Source organism: Oculina patagonica, chromosome 9, assembly GCF_052425735.1.
Source record: "Oculina patagonica isolate OP01 chromosome 9, crgOcupat, whole genome shotgun sequence".
NCBI lineage: Eukaryota > Metazoa > Cnidaria > Anthozoa > Scleractinia > Oculinidae > Oculina > Oculina patagonica.
Window position 1 is genome coordinate 24,732,176 of NC_135766.1, and position 25,754 is coordinate 24,757,929.

General features: G+C 39.7%; 4 protein-coding genes and 1 long non-coding RNA gene across 6 annotated transcripts in view; 3 read left to right on the top strand and 2 right to left on the bottom strand.

The window, feature by feature from the left end:
* Positions 1-25,754, bottom strand: part of LOC144665538 (anthrax toxin receptor 2-like) — a 64,190-nt gene that overhangs the window by 733 nt on the left and 37,703 nt on the right. The window contains exon 19 of one of the 2 annotated variants that reach the window (XM_078526775.1): positions 22,469-23,326. The exons of the other annotated variant lie outside the window; for it this stretch is intronic. Within the exon in view, the coding sequence (XP_078382901.1) occupies positions 23,297-23,326 (30 nt within the window). The 3' untranslated portion in view covers positions 22,469-23,296. Of the gene's footprint in view, positions 1-22,468; positions 23,327-25,754 lie in introns of those variants that run through there. 2 annotated transcript variants of the gene reach the window in all.
* LOC144665541 (F-box/LRR-repeat protein 12-like) lies at positions 95-25,515 on the top strand. Its single transcript, XM_078526781.1, has 2 exons — positions 95-1,454; positions 25,431-25,515. Exon 1 carries the CDS (start codon positions 95-97, stop codon positions 1,307-1,309), a length of 1,215 nt encoding a protein of 404 aa, XP_078382907.1. The 3' UTR covers positions 1,310-1,454; positions 25,431-25,515.
* On the bottom strand, positions 1,847-7,260 carry LOC144666656 (uncharacterized). Its single transcript, XM_078528048.1, has 8 exons — positions 7,180-7,260; positions 6,924-6,984; positions 6,518-6,622; positions 5,921-5,990; positions 4,890-5,064; positions 3,474-3,578; positions 2,229-2,309; positions 1,847-1,936 (listed from the first exon to the last, which is right to left on the bottom strand). The coding sequence occupies exons 3-8, from the start codon at positions 6,603-6,605 to the stop codon at positions 1,847-1,849; spliced, it is 609 nt and encodes a 202-aa protein (XP_078384174.1). The 5' UTR covers positions 6,606-6,622; positions 6,924-6,984; positions 7,180-7,260.
* Positions 13,523-16,306, top strand: LOC144666941 (uncharacterized). Its single transcript, XR_013573256.1, has 2 exons — positions 13,523-13,661; positions 15,701-16,306. It is a non-coding gene; the product is annotated as an uncharacterized LOC144666941 (long non-coding RNA).
* On the top strand, positions 24,060-25,274 carry LOC144665542 (F-box/LRR-repeat protein 12-like). Its single transcript, XM_078526782.1, has one exon. It carries the CDS (start codon positions 24,060-24,062, stop codon positions 25,272-25,274), a length of 1,215 nt encoding a protein of 404 aa, XP_078382908.1.

The following is a 25,754-nucleotide window of genomic DNA, read 5'->3' on the forward strand; positions in this document are numbered from 1 at the left end:
CGAATGCGCAAAAATGGCTAAACAAAGAAAAAAAGTCTGAACCTCCTCTCAATTTAGCGAGATTGCTTTTCATCATGTAACGTCGACGTGCAAAATGCATATTCAAGATTTTCCTGATACAACAATGCTTGTTATATTCAGCTTTCTCTGTGAAGCAGATTTGTGTCGCGTGGCACAAGCTTGCAAAAGTTGGAGACTTATCGCATATGACAGCTCTCTATGGAAATCTGTGAATCTTAAACGCTTTCACAAGCTCAACGAAATCTGTCTGATCAAACTCATTCGATGTCGCATGGTACCCATGTTGTACAAGATTAATCTTGGGCGTTTCACGTTATCTCCCAGGGTTTTTCAAGTTCTGGTCATACACTGTAGACAGCTTAAGGTTCTGTGCCTGGAATCTGTAACTTTTGTTGAAGACTTTATGGTCAACGCAGACTCTTTTCCGCGACATCTCACGAAGTTGGATATTCGACACAGCTCCGGTCACCCAAGCGCCTTCAAAGTTATCTCACAGTGTTTGCAAAGTTTACAGTGTTTTGGCCTCAGTAATTCGTTTTTCGAAGTTCTCAAGACAGACGCCGATAAACGTCGATTCTTCTCATCGTTACAGGCTGTCAGAATGCTGGAGTTCAGTTACTGCACTTCGCTCACAGACCAAATGGTGCGATATCTCGCAGAGTATTGCGCTAGTCTTCAATCGCTCTGTCTCCGAAGATGCAACAACATTCGAGGAGTAAGCCTCCCTGTACTAATCGATTGCTGTTCGTCACTGACTTCGCTAGTGCTCGATGGCACGAGCGTTTCCGACGACGCAGTTACACCAGTTCGCTGGGAGAAGTCAGTGATAACCGAAGTAGATCTGTCGTGGTGTCGACATCTGACTCAAACTGGTCTCAAATCAATGTTAACTCGTTGCCGTTTTCTCCGATATCTGCGGCTCTGCTGCTGTGGATATGGTCACGCGATCACAGACCAGGTTCTTAATGCGATGGCTGAAAGCAACTGTACTTCGCTGCAAGTCTTGGACCTGAGTTACAGCAGCGAAATAACGAACAGCGCGCTTGCACGGTTTGTAGCGAGCTCTCCTTCGTTGATGTATCTCAGGGTTTATCACTGTCAGAAGCTTACCGCAGCATTCGTGAATCTAATTCCCAGTGACTCGCAGGTATTCGTGGTCGCTAACTTTGCGTTGCAACGAGGAGGTCTGGTCACAAGCGCTACCTTAGAGGGGCCCTGGACACTAATGGCGTCGCCGGTGAACTACTCACGAACAGTGAGCCTGGATCAGAGTCTGCGACAGGACTAAACAGGTCCCTTAAAATAATGACCTGGGGGAATGGCCAGCCCCCATCACCCCACCCTCCCCACCTGTTGAAAAGCAGACCAAAGTGGGAGGGTTCCAAGAAGGGGGATCTGGAGAGAGGATCAAGCGACGTATTACCAGCAATTAGGTTTTTGACAGTTAACGCGATAAGCTAGATTTTAATATAGTAGGTTGTAATTATTGTATGTGCATTTAATATATCACGCCAAGACAATTCGTGGTCGTGCCTACTGTCATTCTCAACGTGCTGACAGAAAGGTTCTTTAAAACGCCATTCAGCACATGTCAATCAAAAACAAATTATCCTACAACCTCGTTCCCAGGGTCTCTCTCTTTCAGGGAACAAGGTTGAATTTTCACAAAACAAATCGAAAGAGGATCAATTACACTTATCCTCTGGTTATAATATATAACTAGTGTACATATTTTACATTTTACATTTTATTCAACTTCATGAATTGTATTGTTCACTGAAAAACCTTTTTAGGAGTGTTCAATAAAATTTTATCTTATCTTATCTTATCTTACCCTGACGGGAACAATTCCTCCAGCAGTTCCACCGCCGTAATACGACGCGTCAACAGTCGGCCATTTTGTCCTGCCTGATGCCTGAATGAGAGAGAAAACATGCCAAAAAAGACTGACATGATGCGATTTGACGTAAAAGAATGACCTGCAGTAACGAGAGGAAAGTTTCACTTCACGCTGAAATGACTTTCCTTGAACGTTACATGGCTAGAAGAAATGTTGTATAGAAGTTCTACTTGAGATCTTTTTCATTACAGAGAAGTGTTACAAACCTTCAATTGACTAACACGTCAATGGAGATCTTAACAGGTGAGAGCAACTAAGAGTAGCACATCCACAAACGTTCCTTTTCTTAACGACAGTTTTAACTCACCGTTTTCTGTACTGGTGGCGGGGGACGGGGAGGAGGCTCAGCAGGATCTGGCTTGACCGCTGGTTGGTAATTACGAGGCGGCTGAAAAATGAACAATAGAAAAAGTCGTGTAAGTATATAAGGGAAGGGAAAGTTCCAGGGTGTGGCCGCGTTTTAGCAAATACAATAAAAATCCTGTAAATAAACAATGGGCGGTTCTATTTTTGTTGTAAAAGGGAATTCAGAAATGATCCGTTTTGTATTTGGAAGGCAGCCTAAGTTGTCACTCGCCTTGCCATAATCCAACCGCGAACTGCGATGAATTGACTAGACTACGGCAGTGCCTCTTTCTTTTTTAGTCCATCAAGCGTGAAGCGAAAAAAGGCGCCAGTGGAAAACACTGCCTCGCAAAATCTGGGAAATAGACGCGCGTTTTTCCCCTTCGGCTACTTTTCCACTCGCGCGTATTACTTTGCTCCACGCTTAATATCCTGCGTCGCAGACGAACTAAAACACCGAGGTTTTGTGACACGTCCGGCTGCAACGCAGGCTACACGCTTGATGGACTAAGGAGAAAGAGGGACTGGTCGAAGTCCATACGTCGACGAAACAAAGCGCGCAATTTGGAGATTCTAAAACGTGTCAGGATTTCCGCTAGCTTTCTGTCCCGGTTGTTCAAAACATGGATAACGCAATCTATCGGGTGGATCAATGTCCAGAGGATAAGTCTTAAAGGAGCAGATATTTTAACACCTTTTTCCTAATTACTTCCAAACTGAAGGAAACCTTAAAATAATAGTTTTTTAACATGAAAAACGACAAAGGAGTAATAAAATCGTGAAAATAACGAAACAGCAACGAAGGACGGTTTCAACTCACGAAGATTAAGACGGATTACGAACAACAAACTTGAAAAAACTTGCCAGTTTTTTCAAGATCCGTTCTCCGTGACGTAGCTCCTTTAACAAACACAACAACGCTTAGCATAGCCTAAATTTCAGACGTCTTCCTCTGCTCGCTTCTTCCGGCTTACTCTCTTCTCGGGAGTAAGCGACCAGAGGAAGACGTCTGAAATTCAGGCTATGCTTAGCACTGGTAAGCGTAAAATTAAATGCTAATTTTCGGACTAATTCTAAGATTGTTAAGGAACGAACCCGACAGAACACATAGAAAATCTTTTTCATATTTTTAAAATCCTTACTAGTATAAAAGCCGTTCAAAAATAAGAATGTTCTTTATGTTGCAAACAGAAAGTCGGCGACTCACCTTTCTTGTGAAACGAGGCCAGAACCACCATACAGCGAGCAAAATTAGAAACGCGAATAAAAACAGCCAAGCCACGGCTAAACCCACTTGACTTCTCTTCTCGCTCTGAAAGATATAACAATAAAAGTTTTCATTTATTTAGACATTACAATTACCTTGTTTGGGGACTTGGAAAAAGAATGTTTGAATGTTTGAATCGTTCAATCTACTGTTGGCATCACAAATTAAACGCGCTACAAAAATATTACGGTTAAGAAAATGGAGCGCTGTTTTGCACTCGTTTAGCTAAGCAATTTAAAATCGAGGAAGGTTTAACAAACAGTGACATTGGCTGCGGTCACACCTACGACGTGATTAAAGTTTAACTATAGTTAGTCTCAAGTTACGTGACGTCATACCTAACTATAGTTAGTGCTCAGTCGGTCGTCTAAGCGCTCACACCAATGCAGTTAACTATAGTTAGTTCTGATTAGCTTTTGAATAATTTCGAATTTAAATTAGTTCATGAGAGCCCTTGTTGTTGATCTGTGTCTAGTTGTTCCTCTATTTTTTCTATTTTTGCACGGCATCTCGGTGTTGAAGAAAATAAAATGAAGTAAGGATGCTAGACGCCGAAGAATTAGCTTTATTTTTGCTAACATTGGTGATATGTAATTTCGTGGCATGTTGTTTTTCTTTTTTTCCTTACCTTCACGCTTTGTTTTGCATATTCAGTGTTCATCTCGCACGTGCGAAAAGAATTGTCGCATTCTGATTGGTTTTTCGTTTGTAAACTTAAGACTAACCCATGAACCTTGCTTGGGTATAACTATAGTTAGTCTGTATTGTTTTGGATCAGCGAGGCGTAAATTTTCTAACTATAGTTAGGGTGAACAGAGAAGCGGTCACATTACCGAAATAGCTAACTATAGTTAACGCCGTCTTAACTATAGTTAGTAGTCTAGATGTGACCGCAGCCAATGGCGACAACGTGAATGGAATTAGCGCTGCACGTGCTGTGTAGATCTTTCTCATTTCTTTGCCATCGCGTGCAAAATAACGTGAAGTGACTAAATTTTGGGTTTTATAGAGAACGTAAACAAACAGTGAAATTTTCACGTTTCCTTTTGGATTTAAACGTTGTCTTCTCACGTACATACGTCCCAGCGAAAGTCCAGCTCATTTTTATTTATTTTTCAACTAAAACCGATAAAACTTAATTATAAAACTTGCCCGATACAGAAAACACTCTTTCCACCACTCCAAACTATCTCTTTCTTTCTGGCCATAGTCTTAGAAGTTTCCCAAAATACGTTTATTCTAAATAGTGATAAAAATTAGTTTCTCCTAAAGTCCTAATAAAATGACTACCTTATCAAGCAAACAGCTAAGAGAATGAGAAAAGAGAAATTCATCAACTTAGACTAATTAACACACCTCTGGTTTCTCTTTTCCTTTTTCTGTTTCCGTTTCCGGTTTTGTTTCGTTTTCCGTTGTTGTTCCGTTTTCCGTTCTGTTTTTCGCCCCGCTTGTGCAATTTTTGGCTGAAATATTTACGTTGCTGGAGACAAATGTCTTGCCATTATTCAGCGAAACCTGAAGCATAAGAACGCTGAAAAAAACAACAACAACACAAAACAGAAAACGAGATGTAGATGTAAGTTTGCATCTTTCATTTATTTTACTTTGATTTCAATTGATCTGGCTGATCTACGTTTCAATTCTCTGCTTTGTTAGCTAAAATGATTGTAGCTTAGGCTATGTCCACACGTATATATGCTTACGTGCAGTTTGTAAACCGACATACTTTTTTTAAACAGTTACGCCTTTCGTCCACACGTAAACGACACAATGATCATCATAAACGTACATTTTCGTACACGCTCTCTAGACTGAGGGGTTCACTCCCTCATCCCAAGTCCCTCGCTATTAGCTTCCATTTGTCGTTCTTCGCACTGCTCCCGTTTAACACGCTGCTCCCCAACTAACCGAGCCCCTTAAACAGGTTCTTGTGTGGACAGCATTAACGTATACATACGGTAAACGCTGAAATAACAACGCATGCTCAATGCAGCTTTTTAATGTTAGTCTCGTACCAGGCCGTCCTCGTATTATACAATGTAGATATTTAAGCGTTTTCACCAACTCATAGGCCGTTTCACGGATACGGCGGCCATAATGATTTTGCCCCCTTGGCATCCTATAATGCTCATCGAAATGATTTACTCTTTTATTGTGATAATTCTGCAATTACCATAATAAAAGAAAAAATATATATTATAGGATGCTCTGGGGGCAAAGTCAATATCTGTAAAACGGCCTATGGGGACGAGAACTTTTGTATCCGTTTCACGTAGGCATTGTACGTGTGGACATGGACTTTATCTATAGATGTGTCATTACTCGTGCCTCAAACAGTTAAGTCACAAACTCCGAAAATAAAGTTTTTTTTTTGTAGTGTAATTTACCTTTCAGTGTCATTCAAAACGGGCACTGGACAAATCAATCGGTTTTCTTCAACTAAGCTGGCTTTCGTTACTGTAAACGGAAAGGAAATAATTGGAATGTTCAGTTCGTGAGTAAAAACTGTATGAGTGCATTTCTTACAAATCAATCAATCAATCAATCAATCAATCAATCAATCAATCAATTTGATTAGTGAAAACCGATGTTAATTGCAGTCAACAGTGTCACATCCAGATCGGTAGACAATAATTTACTAGTTGTTAGCTGTTGATATCCACAGTTTCTCTCCCAATTGTGCAACATGCATGACCTTTTTCTCCTGTCTTGACTTATGCTCCGGTTGCTCTATATCTGCTACATCAGGGATGTTTACGCTTTCTAAAAGTTCTGATAAATCGAGTTTGAAGTATGGAAGGCTTTCTTCGCTTTGCTTGCGTTTCTCATTATTTTTGTCCGAATGCAAACGTTTTAAGTACGTTTCAAAATCTTTGTGAGATATTTCGGTCGAGCTGTACTGTAGACTACGGCCTGTACGATTGACCAATCAAAGCGCGCGTACTATCTGAGAAATATAATTATAGTATAATAATGCAGCATACCTTGACGATGTGTGTCATTAAACGTGAAGCCACACCGAACAGAATGCGACTCGGGAGAATTGAACTTCTCAAATCCACGCCCGTACATAGTGACTGTGTTACGTTCTGTAGAATTAACACAAAAAATATAATAGATTCCTGAACTAACAAATTTTAAATAAAAACGCGAGCACTGCTGAAGTATGTTGTAAAGGGAGGTGTATAATTATTTCGACCACCTTTTCTATTTCTCTAATTTTATTTTAACAGGAAAGGAATGGTCCAGACGTTGTTGCATTTGGGTTTATGTTGTACACATTTTCCTAAGCATTGATTAATAGCACGGCTATTTATTTGCCTATGTGCAAAGGCAGTTTCTTCAGTTGATATTTTGAAAGGCTAAAACGAGAGAACACAGTTCACTTACCCCCTAAACAGGCTTGCTTGGGTTTTACTCAGGTGATTTCAACACATGTCCTGTTAGAAATCTGTGGTAAAAAGGATTTTTTTTACAGTCTTCAGTAAAAAAATGAATCTGTAATACAACTAAAAAAGATATCATACAGGGTCACCATAGTGACCATGTCTCAGGTGCCCCTTTTGAGAGGTGCCCCTTACAGAAGGCAGCAAATCTTGTAGTGTTTGCATTTAGGGATTTGATGTAAATTTAGCACAATACTCACATCACTAGTTAGGTTCCTCAAGGTTAAATAGCTGGGTTCTGTGAACACAAAATCCTCTGGTGGCTTGTTAGCCAAGATGTTTAGTTGCAACGGTAATACAAAGACAGATTAGGAAATTTCTGACTGACTACAGTAATGCACTTAGCTTAATGCTAGTTTGTATGTGCTACTCAAACAGAGGAAGGAATCATTTGAAATAAACATCATCTCATTGTTCAGAATCCCAACCAGCAGGAGGCATACCAACTGGCTTTGTGTGTTTTACAAACCTTGCTTGATATGAACTTGGAACTACCGTGAAGAATTCCAGCTTATGAGTACTACGGCAGGATATTGACGGCTTCAATGTAGGACCTCTGGATCACAAGCTAAGACCAGCACCCTAAACCACTCTCTCAGGTATGCTGCTCCACAATAGTTAAAATATCTCACAAAGCTGAATTACAACCAAATCACATGATTTCGAGTGTAATTTGGAATGAAATAAGCACGAGTAAATTTTTCAAATGATAACAAAATTGGACAAGACCGTAGTCTTTGAAAAATTTACAAGTGCTTATATATTCCAAATTGCACGAGAAAGATCATGTGATTACTTGTTAATAATATACATGAAAAACAGGGCAGAAAGAGATAGAAAACCAGTTTAATTGCTGGCGAGCCCTAGCGAGGCAGCAGCCTATTCTTTACAATAGCGAGAAAGAGGCAAAATTTGTCGGATGTAAGATTGGAGACATGCGCAGTCGATTGCGTTTTTTATATCCGGGGTAATCAGTACGCCATCCAGGGTAACCACTGTATTGTGCTTGTGATGACATCACGTAAAATACACGTGGAAGAGATGTGAGATATCAATCGATTTCGAGCAGATTGGCAGGATTGGAAATCAAGGACATAAACGAATTCGGTGACTTCCGTCGGCTTAAGGAGGCTCGAGGTACTTTTTTTTAGCCCTAGGGTGGTTGTTTTGAAAATAAAAATTATCAAGGAAGCCAATGCCCGATTTTTGCCAAAATACACCATAATGAACAAATATGACCAAAGTTTAATTTTTTACTGGTCACTTAGTCACAAAAGTTACCATAGCAACGATTGTCGTTTTCTTTTGTTTTCAAACAAGCCTGATTTTCTCGAAATCTAGATTGACTCTTGGTATTCATTTTTTGATGTTTAAGTATAGTAGATTTAGAAAAATCTGTAAGAGCGTTTTGAAGTAAATCAAGAATGAAGTTTTCAGAAAAATCCTGTTTTAATGTGAAGTAGGCGCTTTTTAATTGTTTCGCAGTATTTGAGCGCAGTAATTCAAAATTAAATATAAATACTTACACCATCAAAGACCATTAACTAAAAGCGAGAGAGGTTTTGCTTTCATTTGTTAAAATATATTGACTGCCGATTGTAGGAAACTGCAAGAAGTTACAAAAAACTTCATTTTTGTTTTACTCTTTAACGCTCTTACAGTTAAACGCTCTTACGTGTCATTGTTTATGCCGCCGCTTATTTCATTAATTTCAAATCGTTTTATCAGTATTTCCTTCCAGCTCTGACGCCAGCACCCACTTTGACATTGAAACTCCTAGTTTTTACAATGCGCGCCTTCTATCACACAGCGGTCAAACGCAAAAATGACGTCACCTCCGGTTTTCGGCGCCTCGAACTTTTCTGAGAATTTGTCTCGAAAGTGTGCAAACTTTTGTAGGAAACTGTTAAAGAAATGGTACGGTGAAAAAACAGTTCAAGCTGGGACACTCAGTGAAGATGAATTATCAAATTTCCAATCCATAAGCGGCGTATAAACCTTAACTTTCCAGGGACGGCGTTAACTTTTGGCTTTAAAGCGAAAGTTTTCGGAAAATTTAAGACTTTGTATGGAGAAGTTTGGCGGGAATTGCACAGTAACTGCGCACGCGCGCTGCGTTTGACCGCTGTGTTGCCTTCTATTATGTTCATTCAAGTGATTGGTTGAATCACAGTACTGTACAAATAACATGTCGGGCTTTTCCTTCTAAATTTGCTTTGAAGAGTGGAACTCTCTGTCTCTTATGATCGAAAACTTGTATCCTTGTTCGTTTAGATGCCTGTCGAGTGCAGCTATTATCACTCTTAAGCTATCTGGTTCGTAGTCGACGCCATTTTTGTTTTTAACTTCAGCATAGAACTTTCTGAGTAGTTTTTTTTTTTAGATTTTTTTGGCTGACTCCTTTTTCCTCGATTTTGTTGGCGATATTTTTCTCTTGACACCACGTTTTCCACACATTTAGCTAGAATGAGGTGCTGTTAACTGTGTTCGGACTCTTAGGCTGCATTCATTATGTATCCTACAGGGGGGGGGAGAGGATTTTAGGGGGGGGGGTCTCAAATTTTTAGAGCAAAAAAAGGGGGGATGTGAAAATTGTTAAATATCTACTGTGGGGATGCTTATTTTTTGTAAGATTCTGTCTAGCTTTTGTAATAGTTTTAAAAAAGTGAAAAAAGAAAAATGATAAGTACAGCAGCTTCTTTCAAGGATTGTAAGCAACAAGGGTACCTCTATTATTCTGAGAGACTGTAGCAGCTATTTGAAGTTTTCAAGTAGTGTGCCTGGCCTGTAGATGTAATGTTTCGATACAGCATAGAAAGTAAAACATCTAAAATGGAAACATTTAATGCAACCTCAGTCTAAGCAGTGCAACTTTATTGAATCAATGAATGCAAAAGAAAACAATGTAATTCTGTGCACAGTTTTATGAAATTGAACAACAAATGTGCACTTAAATGTTCAATGAAAGGATACGAACAATATGACTGGAAAACTATCGCGTCCACGTTTGAAAATATGAACAAGCTATACGTCGAAGAACTTAACAAATATTTAGACCGTCAGTAAACTTTCTCTCCTTGGGAAGAAAAATGATAAGATAAGGAGAATAATGGCACATGTCGCACTTGAGAGGAATGATGCTGAACGGCCGGAAAATTAGGGTGAAGAGGATGGCAACAGCGGAGATGAATCCGTGGATGAGTGTGATAGTGAGAGTGATGATGATGATGAGGTTATTGTTGTTGCTTTTGTCGACGAGAGTGACAGTGAAACGGAGGTTCCTGTCAATACTCCTGGTAGTACTCGTACACGAGCTGGCAGGCTATCTATACCTAATTTGCGCTACTTATAGACTGGCTGGCATAGGTATAACATAAACTGTCAAAACTCTCTCGATGTTGTTATTAAACATGTCTCTTGAAATCTCAAACATATATACCTTATTATAGGAAATTAATGATACATGTTATTAACGCGAATTTCAAAAATTCGCGTTAATTTTATTGATGTTAACCTTGTTACTATAAGGATTTAACCAGAACCTTTCTTGAATTCGCGTTAGTTTTACTACGCGTAAATTTTGTTCGCGTTGTTAAAATGCTTCGTTATTTCCTATAATAAGGTAGTGTACTATTATACAGATATTTATTTTGATATTTCTTGTGAGGGAGGAGGGGGGGGGGTATTCATTTTTCGGCTGATTGCATGGGGGGATTATAAAAATTTGTATGGACCTTGGGGGGGATATAAAAAAACGAGCCGCTGAAAAAAAATCCTCTGCCCCCCCCCCCCCCCCCGTGTAGCATATATTATGAATGCAGCCTTAGAACAATTTTTAAGTTTTTCTGTTGTTGTTTCACTTGCGAAACCAAATCTTTCTTTAATTAATTTTCTTTCCTTGCGCGTGTTTCATTTTTAAAACGTTTTTAAATCGCGCGTAACATCAAGCGATCTTCTAACTGATGAAGTTAACCGAAACATCTTGCTGACGGCAATACAAAAGTCAGTGACAAACATTAACTTTCATCGAATATGTCATCTCCTGATTACAGCTACTCAATTTTTAAACGTTCCTATTGAAACTGCTCCAATCTGATTGGCTCTCGCTGACTGCTATTGTTTCTAAGCCAATCAGAATCAATTTGTAATTTGCACTGGTGTTACAACTTTGCACTGCTGTTACACATTTTTGCACTCGTGTTACATGAAAGCTGCACTCCATTTTTAGCCAATCAGAATTAAGTAATTTTTTTCATGTATATTATTAATTGAATGTAATTTTTTATATATTATCTTCTCTCTAGTACCTGTTTTATATCGTACAATGCAACTCCAATAACATATACTATTGTTCCAGCTTGTTTTGCCCTCTTGGACTGTTACAAAATAAAATAAAAAAGGTAAGGGGATTGTTTTGATTGTATGACAGTAAATCACCAAAGAGTTAAACCACAATCTGCACTTGGCCCACAGTGTCCCACACCACTGGATTTTACTAAAGCAAATATATAGATTTAGGCAAGCCTAAAAGCGGAGCTCCCAGTTAGTTTTTAATGGCCTCTATTTAAGATATCATTTTCATTTACGTTTGGTTATTGAGGGAGATGGGCAGGCAGACGTCGATGAACGCAACCAAAGAATTTATAATTGACAGCGCTATATTGAGCTGGGCTCTTCCTCATTTTGTTCAATGAGTTGTCGAAGTTCGAAAACCGCCGTTCGGTATCTTAGCTAGTGCTTTTCCTAATTTTCACAGTTCCTGCAACGGTTACTTCACACAAATTCGCCTCTTCACCAGTCTGCTTCTTCACGATATAAATGGAAAAGTCAGTTTACAGTTTTTCGTAAGAGAATTTGTTCTGGCAGTTTGTAATTTGCAAAGTGTTGCTCGCTATAAACATATAAACGACGCAATCTTGTTTTCGTTTGATTGATTAATTTTACTTGTGTCGAACTATTCTGTTTTATCACTGCTAAATACTTAAAAGAATTTTATGCAGATAACTGAATGATGATTTTTCTTCGTTTCTTTCAAGCAATGTTTCTGGATTTGTTTTCAATTTACGAGGTGCTGCACGCAACAGCTTGAATCTTGTTTTTGATCCGTGCGACTGAATAATCTAACTTAGGGCGAATTATTTTGTTTTATCGTTGCTCAATATACCTTTGAAAATTCTATGTAGATACTGAATAAATTTCCTTCGTTTTTGGGAAGCAATGTGCGCATGCGGTGAAGTTTGAACGAACCCGTATGAGTTTTCAACGCGTATGACATTTCACACGCTCAATGATAAATTCAATGATAAAAAACAATGCAATCCAGCTCAATCTGATTGCTGTTAAAATTGAGCAGTTGCATTACAAATCTCTTATAATATGTTTTGGTGTGCAAAGTTTTTGCTCATTGTTTTTGTTTGCAATTGCGAAGGCGTAATCAGTCGTGTTTTTGATCTGGGGTGAATAATTTCTGTTTGTTTACAAAGGTCTACACTCTGTTTCAATAAAACTATATAAAATATAACTGGATTTGGTCCAAGAACTTGCACTGATCGATTGTGAACCCCTATTCATACCCCCTCGATACCGGCCTTACACCCGGTTTCAGTGTTACGTCAATAGCGGCTATCTTTCGACATCCAACTTTCGAGATCGTGGTTGTTTACCATTTACATGGGGAAACCGGTTGGTCGACGGTTTGTGCAAATGGGAATCAAAAATCCAAAATGGAAATTTCCGTTTGGGATTGATGTGTACCATTTGCACAACAGACCCAATTTACCGAGAGAGCCTAGGACGAGTTTGACATATTTCAACGAGATTATACTAGATGCTTCAATTGACGAGGAATTACTTCTCGATTATAAGGAGGATGGAGAATTCCGCTTAATAGCAGCCACTGCAGCTTTCATGAAGAGAATTGTTGGTTTTTGTGAGGTTGTGGTGCCGTCTTATCCAAATGATGAGTTCGGATCGCACTTTCGAATGACCTGAAAACACTTTCAAAGTTCTCGCTCAAGAGTTGGCAGCTACAGATGCAATCCCCACAGGCCATTGAAATAGTTTAAGAAGAAAACCAACTCCATTACAGCAGCAGCCATGTTGACCCGGAGAGCAAGCTACGTATCCCACGTGACGCAGATAAAATTGGCGTAGGGCCTGGACCTGGTGGCAAATGGCATTTCCCTTCGGTTATCCCGGTTGGGAATTTTGGACCATCTTTCAAGACGTTCCGTTTTTTTGGAAATTTTCCGTTTGGGCAAACCAAAACAGTCTTACCATTTACATCCCAACCGAAATTTCCGGAATTTTTCGGTAAATGCTAAAAAACCCGTCTTTCAACGTGCTATTTGAAATAAGCCAATCAAAACCGACGAATACCGGTGTTTGTTTCATGCAAATGAACCCACAAGTTCAGAAGGCCATGCTAGCGGGCTGTGTTTGGTGAATTCCATTCATCTAATTGTTTTGTTGACAGCCGCCGCTGTGCAGGTATGCAGGTATGCACGTAACACTGAAAGAGGATGTAGTTACGTTACTAAGGTGATATCACATTGTGTAAGCAAAGGCAAGGTATTCTGTCTGAATCGTCTGAGCCACGTACTTGGTCAGTTCTTCGTCGCTGATATCTGGCAATTTGCTTCGAGGAGCTTGATTCGCTATGGGTGCTTCTGAATCTGTAGAGGTAGGTAATGCTTCGACTTCGGTGTTGACTGCCAAGATGGCAGACGAAGAGAGGGAAATTGTACTTTCATGAAACGCAATCAGTTGATCTCTCGAAGACGATGAACTGATATCGAATATTCAAGCTTGGGTTAACAAATGTTTACGCGTTAAAGGCTGCACTCATCACAGTCGATTTCTATGCAATGTTTCGACTGTTTAGAACTAGAACCGTGTTTTAAAAGCATGATTGGCCCGACGTGATTCGACCATAACTACGCGTGTACCTGCGTGCATGTCAATTGCTGTTGCTGCTGTTTGTTAGAGTCCGATAGCGAAAGGAGACGAACTGAGAAGATCGTGTCGCTTTCTCCCTTTCGAGACAATAAAAAGATTATAAAAAGCATTTTTCCACCTCATTCCAGTATTGTGTACCTTTGCTAATAGGGATTGGAAAGAGCCAGCCAAAGCGAAAGGAAGTCTATATATATCACTGAGGCCCTGTTAAGGGGGTCCCGTATGTCCCCATTATCGTCTTTTGAAAGGCAAACAATTGCTAACGCAGACGTATTTTCGGCTGTCGTAGCTTAGCTTCCTATTGGTTTGTTCAATGGACTGAAGAACTCCTCGGGCGATTAGTTTTTCTCGATCGACTGGTACCTTTGAAGGATTGTGATATATGACAATACTTTTAAAGCTGTACACTGTTCGGAAAACACGCAAATACCGTAGAATGATGTAGTTTCCACTGTAACAAATTTGAGGTTTGTTTCAAGTTTTGCAATTTCAAATCGCTGGAGCATTTATTAACTATCAAATGTTCGTAGTTTAGTAGCTTTTTAATAGTCGCGTGAAAAAGAATGTATTAATATGTATTGCTTATATCTTTGTCGCTGTCGTAATTTCACGGCAGCTTTCTTGTCGTTCGTCGTCATTTCAGTTCCTTCATGTCGCCGTTTCAGAGCCGTGTCGCCTGTCGGAATTTACCCCTTAAAGGGCCTCAGTTGACTCCCTTGAACCCACGGTAATCTCGTAGTAACTGGAACCAAAACTGATTTCCCCTGGATTTGCTCCATATATTTACTATAATTTTACCCTCAATATCTCAAACCCCCGATAACTCGAAAATCCCGTCAGACTCGAACCGATATTCTCGTTCGGGTCATTTTCTTTACAGTTTTACTCTTGAATAACTCAGTGCAGTGCAGTACAGTATTATTTTCAGATCCTACTTTGTTAGCAAAATTTCGTTACGCATAACTCTTTCTTTGTGATAAACCTAATTAAACACAACTGATTGAACAGTATTAAACACGTCAAGAAAAAACTAACCGTCCTGCTGATAGAAATGATAACGAATAAGAAATTGCACAAGAATCAACCATAAGGATACTCAGAAAACAAAATTTTCTGAGCACCAGATGGAATTCGAATCCACGACCCTCCGTGTTCTAAAACGGATGCTCTAACCACTGAGCTACTGGAGACTCGATGGCAAGCAAGGGTTATTCTTGTGAGTTGGACGTACGAACCGCATCACGCAGTCCTATCACTGTTCATTAATGGCCTAGCTGCATCGCGCAGCCACATTTAAAAATGGTAATATTTCACCAATGAAAGGCCATGTACCAACCAACTGTCCTGCACTGGCATGTCGTAATATGCCAGAATCTACCAAAGATCTGAAGATCAACAGCTCAGAACATCAACAGCTCAGAGCATCAAAAGATAAACAATTTTATCTGCACTAGAGAAAACAAAAGTAAAACAGTGCTGATTAATCGTAAAGGTAACGCAGACAAAAATGCTTGAGACGTCATCTAAGACGTCATTCTTTTAAACCGGAAGACATGTTATGAACGATGTCCCTAAATATTTACAAACCTGGCTAAGATAAGGACATGTGACAAGTCTGGTTAGTGGTTTTTTTTTTAATCTCTCTTCTTATTTGTTATTTTGGGACCTGCTTATTGCACGAGAGCGTTGTAACGAGCTACAGCTCCTGACTTCGTGGGTAAATATCGATAAATAAAGTATGTCGATTTCTATGTCTATGTCTAGGAAGAAGAAAAAAGGAAGAAAGAAGAAGAAGAGGATCGAAGAAGGGAAAGAGAAGAAGAGGAGCGAAGAAGGGAAAGAGAAGAAGAGAAGCGAAGAAGGGAAAGAGAAGAAGAGGAGCAAAGAAGGGAAAGAGAAGAAGAGGAGCGAAGAAGGGAAAGAGAAGAAGAGCAGCGAAGAAGGGAGAGAGAAGCGGAGGAGCGAAGATATGAAAGTATGGGCGGAGGATGTGGTGGAAACTAGCCGCTTAGGATTTCATTTAAAAGAACTTACTCCTGGACTTAACAGAGCATAGCAAGATCTGTTTTTTTAGTAGACTTTCACTAAACCCGGTTACTTTACGATTTTTGCACAAAGCAGAAATGCAAATGTTACCATTGACACATATAGTTTAATAGCTTTAGAAAGAGGCTTTGTAGAACTGAAGAAAAACTCATGGTGTTATGGCGCTGACGCCATTTTCTGGCGGACGTAAAATACCGCAGGCAGCCCAACATCAGGATGCGTACGATTTCAATTTAGAGAATATGGAAAATCGAACCCATATATTAGATATAAATATGGCTTAAATATAACTGCGAATGTGCAAATAAAGGTCAGTTACTTTAAGGTCTTGTTGTTGTTGTGGCTCATATGCGATCGTTAAAACGGGGGTTGCAGCGACCGAGCGTCACGCTCAAATTCAACTTTCGCCCCTCCCCTTTGTACGCAGACCACGCAGGCTATTACTCTTACTCTGGAGTAAGAGTAGGAAGGACGTGACGTTATATGATACTTTCTTTTACAATGTGATGGTAACGGAAATTGGACAGAAGAATCATTTTAGTTCCATTTTTACCTCATGGTATGCTATGAGGTATATGGATGGACTAAATTGCGCTCATTCACTCCATTCTAATTAATTTATGCATTAAATTTGAATTAAACATGTTTTCCCCTTACTCCCTTCCTGCATTTGTTTTTGTCCCCAAAGTAGTCCCCTGCCTCCCCCCACCCCCGAATAGGTTTAGTTTTGTCCCTAAAGTTACCATTGTCTTCTGTTCATATATCTGAGGGGTGGGATAGAGGCGAAATTTTTGCCTAGTTCATGGAGGGATCAACATAATTCAAAATGGCGTGTCGGGCCATCGTTCCATCCTTGATCAAAATACACTTTTGTAGACCTCAAAAAACGAAGAGGAAATGTGCGAAACAATACTTAACTGGAAAGAAGTGTGCTTCAAAGTCTTAAAAGCGATGGTTTTGGATGGCTGTTTGATCAAAGACATCAGTTCATTTGGACGACAATAATTCGATCGATCAGGCACAGGAAGAATGCAGTCATTGCAGTGTACATTCTAGCCTTATGCCTGTTCGCAGGCTATGTACATTCTTACAAGGAAAGATAACATAATGGGTTAGCGTTAATAAAAGTATGGGTTCGGAGTATTTCAGAACAGGAAAACTTACAATGAACTGAGTGTTCGGATAATGTTAATTTTAACCGCTCCTCGAGGTAAAAAACAAGAAACTCTGCAGTCAGTCAATCAATCAATCCATAAATATTCAGGTCTGTGTTACAAAGATGCGATTTACAAAAGTTAGAACTAAACGATTTTGTTTCAAAAGGTATAAAATATAAGGTTTTGTTAATGAAATCGAACGACGCCGCGAGATTAAAGAAAGCGATGATTAGAGCTCCCACAAACGGCGGATAATTTTTTCGAATTCTACAGTTCTCTACCTTATAGTTTGTGGTAGTTTACTTTAAAACAAAACAAGTACGAACACCGTGAAGGAATTCGAAGAATTTGCTACACGTAACGTCATATCTGTATTTCCTAATCTGGCAGTTAATTACCTTCTCCAGCTAATCAGATAATATAATAATAATAATAATAATAATAATAATAATAATAATAATAATAATAATAATAATAATAATAATAATAATAATAATGGCATATCGGGCAGTATATCCACAGAGTGGCTCTTCGCCTGCCCGATCCTAACTAAATTTACAGATGTAATTGATTAAAAAATATCTAAACATTTATATGTACATGAAATCGAGATAAAATTGTATTAAACTTATGCAAATTAAACTTCACTGGCCTAACTACGATAGAAGAACTAATTATGTGAATTATAGTATATAAAAAAAAAATTACTTAAGACATGCTAGAAAGTTAAAAATTCAAATGTTCTAAAACTCTCTTAAAAATAATGTTTTTGGTGTCTTTAGATGGTTAAGGATCCGGAACAGACTCTCGTAACCTGGCATGTCTCTCAGCGTCTTCGAGAGAATCCGGCCTTTGCAAAATGACGAAAGTTTTCAACTGTCATTTGTGTCAACCGGAAATCCGATTAAACGAGGATCATCAAAATGCCTTACGGAAATGAGCAATTAATTGATCAATTTAACAGATCGGCACTTCAGCCGAAGCTCACGTGTCGGAAAAGGTAAACAAACTGAACGAGTTAATGGCGCGCGGCATGCGAGAACATTGACTCCTAAAAGACTTACAGACGGAACTAAAGGAAACTTAAAAGGAATTTAAAAACTGCCCACGAGGCCTATCAACCCCTAATCAAGAATGAAACTGAACAAAAAGAATCCACGCGCTACTACAACTCGGTACTAGCAGAAACATCTGGCAAAGTGTCAGTTTGTTATCGTCGACGCAACAGCAGCCGTAACCTTAACTATGGGAGGATCACATCAAAGAGGTGAAACAAGATGCAAAGCTACCGCTTTGAAGGACGGAGGGTTTGTTTTTATTATAACAAATACCTTACTGGCAACAAAACACTAAAATTAAAGAATGTAATGCAATCGAGATCCCAGAAAAAGTGTGTACGGCTTCAAAGAACCTCTAAGGAAATGAAAAAGAGAACAAGGAAGTTAATGGAAACATTTTATTGGTAAATATATTGAAATCATATATTTGCGTAAATTGTAAATCTAAAATTCAGAGCGACTTAGCTAAGATGGCTTTAAAAAGTTCTAGTTGCAATTTAACAAAAAAAAATTGAAATGCCTTGTAGTGTCACTGGCAACATGGTCATTAAGGATGAGAATGGGGCAAACATGGGGCGTTTTTACTGTCCTCATAGTGTCATAGAACCTTTGTTTCCAACTATTTCTAATACTGATGGGTTTCACATCAAAGAAAACAAAGTGAACAAATTGTCTGCACAACGTATGGAAGAAATCCTGTTAACTCTATCCAGACCAGGGGGGGGGGGGGGGGGCGGAAAGTGCCCGCGCTGACTTTGAACGCTAATAACTTTTTCAAGATTTAACCAACGCTGTCAAACTTTGCGAGTTTATCTAATATTTATCTGGCAATAATTTGGTAGGATAGGTTGTTGTGTCAGGAACTTGACGTTACCATGGCAACGTCATTTTGACAGACCATTTTCCCCAAATTGGTAATTTTTGTGTTCCTATTCATGGAAATTAACTTTAATGCAATTATTTTCACCTTTTAAGGCTTTTTTTTGCACCGTTTGATTGATTTTGAGTACTTTTCAGTTATTTTGGGCGGTTTTCTGACGTTTTGGAAAAATTTTGAAATCCAAGATGGCGGATCCAAGATGGCGGCTGTTTTGACATCATGATGTAATTGTCACGTGATGTGACGTCATCATCCCACGTGTTGCATATCAAAAGATAGATTTTCGGACATACTATATATCCTGTAAGTTTCATTGTGATTGCTTAAATATTCTGGAAGTTACAGAGGAGGGGGGGGGGGGAGGGCGGAATCCGCCCCCCCCCGTCTGAAAAGATCCAAAAAAGCCCGGTCTGAATAGGGTTAAATATAGATAAGCTTGTTTTTCATGTTTCTGTTTCAAACTTTCTGAGTGATTTAGTATTAGAAGAAAACGAATGTAAGCCTCAACTTATTTCGGTCTGTGTGTTTTTCCCATTTCCGGAATAGCTCAACGAGGTTGACCAACTAAATATAAATAACTTAGCTTTTTTGATTCATGTTACAGTTTTGGAAAAATTAATCAGTAACAAGTAAGCAATTTAGTGTTAACAGAGATAGGGATTAATTTGAATCTAATTAGAAGGTTTTTCATTTTTTCCTTGCTTTATATGTAAAGAATGTTGAAATGTAGGTTTCTATTTCATACCATGGAAGTCTTTTATGTCTTGCATTTAAAGGTTTGTCAATTTTGTTAAAATCATTCAATAAAGTAAACATCATGCTGTTGATAATTATATAAGTTGTTGGTTTTGTTGCTACTGCTAGCCGGAAATAAAGGAACTTCAACACTCTACAGAGCATTAACAACCCGTCTTGCAATTACGAAATTTCTGAAATATAAGATGCTCATTAACACAGGATGAAGTGTGCACACCTAATCGCTATTTATAAGAATGAGATATACTTCCTAACAAACAAATTCCAATTTGAACGCTTATTTGGAAAAATGCGAAGATCGGCACTTTAATAATCGAATTACCATGAGGTTGCTCGAAGGAGCCTTTGATTATTCCATGGCTCCATAGCCAGTCCGGGACTATGTCCACTTTTAGAAACGGGCGAAACAATAGCGTGACGTAACAACATCACGGCTGTCAAGTCTTCCCAAGTGGGCTCCACTTGAATTTTTCTTTCCGGGGTGCGTTACCTGCCAGTTAATAACACAACAACAAAGAAAGCATCGAAGAAGCGTTTTGCGTGACATTGTGAATCAAGGTCTCTTTGAGACTACCACTATTTTGCACAAACTATCGCGTTGTCTCAGTGATGTCACGCGACTCTCATTATATTGTCTCGTGTTTTACCGTTAATTCATTAACAGTTTAATGAGAGCCGCGTGACAGCACTGAGACAATGATGAAACGCGATAGCCACATCACAAAGCCACATTGTGTAACGATGGAAGCGTCGCGACGAATGTATAACAGAACAAAAAAACATTGCATTGCACGATAGAAACACAAACTGAAATCTATCCCATTTGGCTCAACAACAGATTCAAGACAACAGGCTCAACAACATTCTAAGGATGCAAGAGGCAAGTTTATTTCTACTTTTTAGGCGATGACATATCGCCTAATGCTGGGAGGCGAGCAAGGATTCGTGTGAGAATTACTCCACGAATCAAACCGAAGAGAACTAGGAACTAGAAGCTAGCTAGCTAGGGTAAGAAAGGAGTAAGGTGACTACCTGGAAATGCCGGACTACGCACGTGCTGATAATGCAAGCTTGGGAAGCAGTGCCCGCACGACCTGACGCGAGTTGAAGCTGGATTGATTTAAGAAAAAAGTTTACAGAAAGGAGCCCAAAACTGCGACCATTTTCAATTCAATTCTTTGATGCAGACATTATCCAATCAGAAGCCGGAACAGCTTACAGTTGACTTCTGATTGGATTAAATCTGCACGATAGAATGTGAAGTAACTAAACGTGGTCAAAATTTGTGGCTTCCTTTCTTGCTATACAGACCGACTCCCAGGATTACTTAACACTAGAACGATTTCACAAACCTCGATTCTTACATGCTAATGAGAATCGTTAAATTCTAATGAGAAAGAACAATAAAGTTTTCTGATTTGTTTTTATACCAGCGTGCGTACTATCTATGTCCCACACAATTTTCTAAACGACAGCAAACAGAACTTGCTTGCGCCCTTTTTTAGGGGTGATGAACGGTCCCTCAAAAAAGGGGTGTCTCGCAGAATTTTCAAGCCATAATGATTTCAGGGGTCTCGTCGTCTCGAATTTTTCTGACATGCATTCTCAGGGTTTCCATTTCTTTTGTAAGGCTAAAGAGGTCTCGGGCACGCAGGAAAGACATCAGTCCCGCCGTGTTGCAAAGTCGCGAAGTCACCATTCGACAATTTTTTATTGAATAGGGCGAGAGTGCAATTTGATCCTTAAACAGTTCAATTTAGCGGGAAAACTTGGAATGCTTTCTGTATTTAGCGATAGATAATAAAAAAATTCCAGAAATAGTACATGGTCGAACATGTAGATCAGCAAGTCACCCGTGCACGACTGTGGTGCTTGCGCTCTTTTTTGTTCATCCTCATTAGCATGTAAGAATCGAGGTTTGTGAAATCGCTCTACTCCGAGGAAACTTAAATTCGCGGTTTATTGGCCAAACTAGAAAACTTAAATTCGCTTACCTTCTAGGGTAAATAAAGTTTTATGTTATGTTATGTATATGCTTAATGTAGCCGGTTAGTACTCGTGCTGACACTTTGCTTACGAACGGATTGAAAAAAATTTTGACAAAGGTCGGCTGGTATGTTTTCAATTTCTCTAGCCTCTTTCATTGACTGAAAATATTCTTACAGGCGTGAAAGTCGCTTATAGTTGCGTTGAATGCCTTTAACTTCTGGCCATGCAAAAACTTATTTTGTCTTCAGCTGGTGTTTGCCGGACTGCATGCCAACTATATTTAAATTTGCCAAAGTTTGCCCGCGTTCTCTTTTCTTTACTTTATTCTCGTGAAGTATTTGGCTTTTCCATTTTGTATTTTCAGCAGAAACAAGTCCATGTATTTTTAAATTTGGGGCTCTTTCTCACGGCAAAGGTGACAGCTTAACCGGTGTAGATACCGGTCTGGATAGAAAACGTCTAGACCGCGGTCAGTAATCTAATTCGTGAACTCGTGGTTCCAGTCCTTATTAGACACGACCATATAATAAGACCACTTATTACACGAATACTTATTACGAATACTTACGACACGGATACTTATATTTGAAACCACTATTTTTATTGTACATAAATTTACAAGCAATTTCTAAGCTTGCACTATTTTAATAATTCCAAATTAAGCAGCTGGGTTCGCGTGTACACGCATGCGCAGTTTAAAAAAAAAATCTATTAGACCACTCGCATTCTCGTCCCCAGAGTCCACGATCCTTCTGGTCTCGGCCAGGGATCGAGACCTCTGGCTGGTCCCGATTTGCGAGCATGCGCAGAGTACGGTATTTTCAGTACTCTGCGAATGCTCACATCTGTATTTTCAGCCAATCAGATTTGTCAGATTTAACAATAAGTCCGTGAATCGCGGACTTCCGGTGTTGGAGCCGGCCAGAGGTCTCGATCCCTGGCGCAGACCAGAAGGATCGTGGGCTCTGGGGACGAGAATGAGATCTTTCGGTAAAAATAAAGAAAATACAGAGCATGTGTAGTTTGTCTTCGACGCGGATTTTAAATGGTTGTAATTTAAATGGCTGTCTTTTGGCAGAAAGCTTTGCTCATCTGCATAAACTAAAAATACAGTCAATTCTACTCATATTTCCAATACATGGCGATTGGAATGAAATAGGAATACATACTTTGACATAAAGAAATTACATCTGCATTCGAAATAAAACACAATATACTCACTATTGCCAGTGGTTTTAGAAAGTACATATATAAAAGTTCAACTCATCGAATGCTTAAGAAAAAAGTACAAAATGTGCTTCCCTAACCCTTGCGCTTTAGATCCTACTTTATATATAGCTATTATAGACAGCCAACTAAATCTTTACACTTTTAAACAGTTTTACTGCTAGATGTATAAAGCTTCTATTGATTGACTGTACTTTTGTAATTTTTAAGTGTTAGTATAACAGCAGGCAGCTTTTATCCACATGAATCACACTGTGGGATTGGACGAATACAGCCACTGAAAAATACAAAGAAGAAACCATATTAATGGGATCTGTTTTGATGCAACATTTTCAAAGTTCAAAGACGCAAGGAGTTGAGGGAAGGCGCGGTTGGCCTTAGCAGGTTGGCTTCTCCATCAAGCGGTCTGGTTTCTAGCGCTGGCCAGATGGCTTAGAACAGACGAGAGCAACAGCTGGAATTGTGTTCAAAGGCGAAAGTTTGTCACATTGCGTGTCTCTATCACCATGATCACGAATCGAGGTTTATTCCAACTGCTTTTTTTCCAATATCGGTTTAACTGATTATGACGAAGTAACCAATTAAGAATTCCCATCAATTAAAAATCATGACGTAATATACAGATCGACACGTGCTATGCTCGAATGAGCACAAATGGCGCGAAAAGAAAGAACATTCTGAAGTTCCTCTGAATTTAGCGCAATTCAGGCTGATTTTCATCATTAAACGCTAGGAAGCGTTCTAGCAACAGTTGAAGTGTTTTCAAAGGCAGAAATTTGTTATATTTCGCGCCTCTGGCAAGGTTACTCCATCCGGTTTTTTTTTCTTCTTAATATTGATTTAACTGATTATGACGACGAAGGCGTTTAGAATTTAAGGCATTGCAAATTATGACGTAATAATGATCGGCGCGTCCTTGAATACGCAAAAACGGCAAAACAAGAAAAAAAGTTTGAAGCTCCTATCAATTTAGCGAGATTGCTTTTCATGATGTAACGTCGTCGTGCAAAATGCATATTCAAGATTTTCCCGATACAACAATGCTCGTTATATTTAGCTTTCTATGTGAAGCAGATTTGTGTCGAGTGGCACAAGCTTGCAGAAGTTGGAGACTTATCGCATATGACAGCTCCCTGTGGAAATCAGTGAACCTCAAACGCTTTCATAAGCTGAACGAAATCTGCCTGATCAAACTCATTCGATGTCGCATGGTGCCCATGTTGTACAAGATTAATCTTGGACGGTTCACGTTATCTCCCAGGGTTTTCCAAGTTCTGGTCATACACTGCAAACAGCTAAAGGTTCTGTGCCTGGAATCTGTAACTTTTGTAGAAGACTTCATGATGAACACAGACTCTTTTCCGCGACATCTCACGAAGTTGGATATTCGGCACAGCTCCGGTCATCCAAGCGCCTTCAAGTTCATCTCACAGTGTTTGCAAAGTTTACAGTGTTTTGGCCTCAGTAATTCGTTTTTCGAAGGTCTCAAGACGGAAGCCGATAAACGTCGGTTCTTCTCGTCGTTGCAAGCTGTTGGAATACTAGAGTTCAGTTACTGCACTTCGCTCACAGATCAAATGGTGCGATATCTCGCAGAGTATTGCACCAGTCTTCAATCGCTGTGTCTCCGACGATGCAACAACATTCGAGGAGTAAGCCTCCCTGTACTAATCGATTGCTGTTCGTCACTGACTTCGCTAGTGCTCGACGGCACGAGCGTTTCCGACGACGCAGTTACACCAGTTCGCTGGGAGAAGTCGGTGATAACCGAAGTAGATCTGTCGTGGTGTCGACATCTGACTCAAACTGGACTCAAATCAATGTTAACTCGTTGCCGTTTTCTTCGATATCTGCGACTGTGTTGTTGTGGATATGGTCATGCAATCACAGACCAGGTTCTTAACGCGATGGCTGAAAGCAACTGTACTTCGCTGCAAGTCTTGGACCTGAGTTACAGCAGTGAAATAACGAACAGTGCGCTTGCGCGGTTTGTAGCGAGCGCTCCCTCGTTGCTGTATCTCAGAGTTTATCACTGTCAGAAGCTTACCTCAGCATTCGTGAATCTAATTCCCAGTGACTCGCAGGTATTCGTGGTCGCTAACTTTGCGTTGCAACGAGGAGGTCTGGTCACAAGTGCTACCTTAGAAGGGCCCTGGACACTAATGGCGTCGCCGGTGAACTACTCACGAACAGTGAGCCTGGATCAGAGTCTGCGACAGGACTAAACAAGTCCCTTAAAATAATGACCTGGGGGAATGGCCAGCCCCATCACCCCACCCTTCCCAACCGTTGAAAAGCAGACCAAAGTGGGAGGGAATCAAAGGGGGGGGGGGGGGGGGGGATTTGGAGAGAGGATCGAGGAAAGTTTTTTCAGCAATTAGAGTTTTGAAAGTTTAAAGTGATAAGCTAGATTTCAATAAAATAGGTTGTAATTATTGTATGTGCATTTAATATATCCACGCCAAGACAATCCGTGGTCGTACCTGTCTGCTTACTTAAAACTGTTATTCTCGATCATTAAGAAAGACTCCAGAGTCAACAAGGGGTGATTTCAACGGTTTTAAGAAGAGCAGCAAGAACTCACTGGGCAATCAGAAAATGAGCGGGAAAAGTCACCTGCGCCATATCAGGGTTTGTATTTCATTGGTCAATGAGACAGAGGCTTACTTATGATTGGTCAGTCACGCTTCATATAAGCTTTTGAA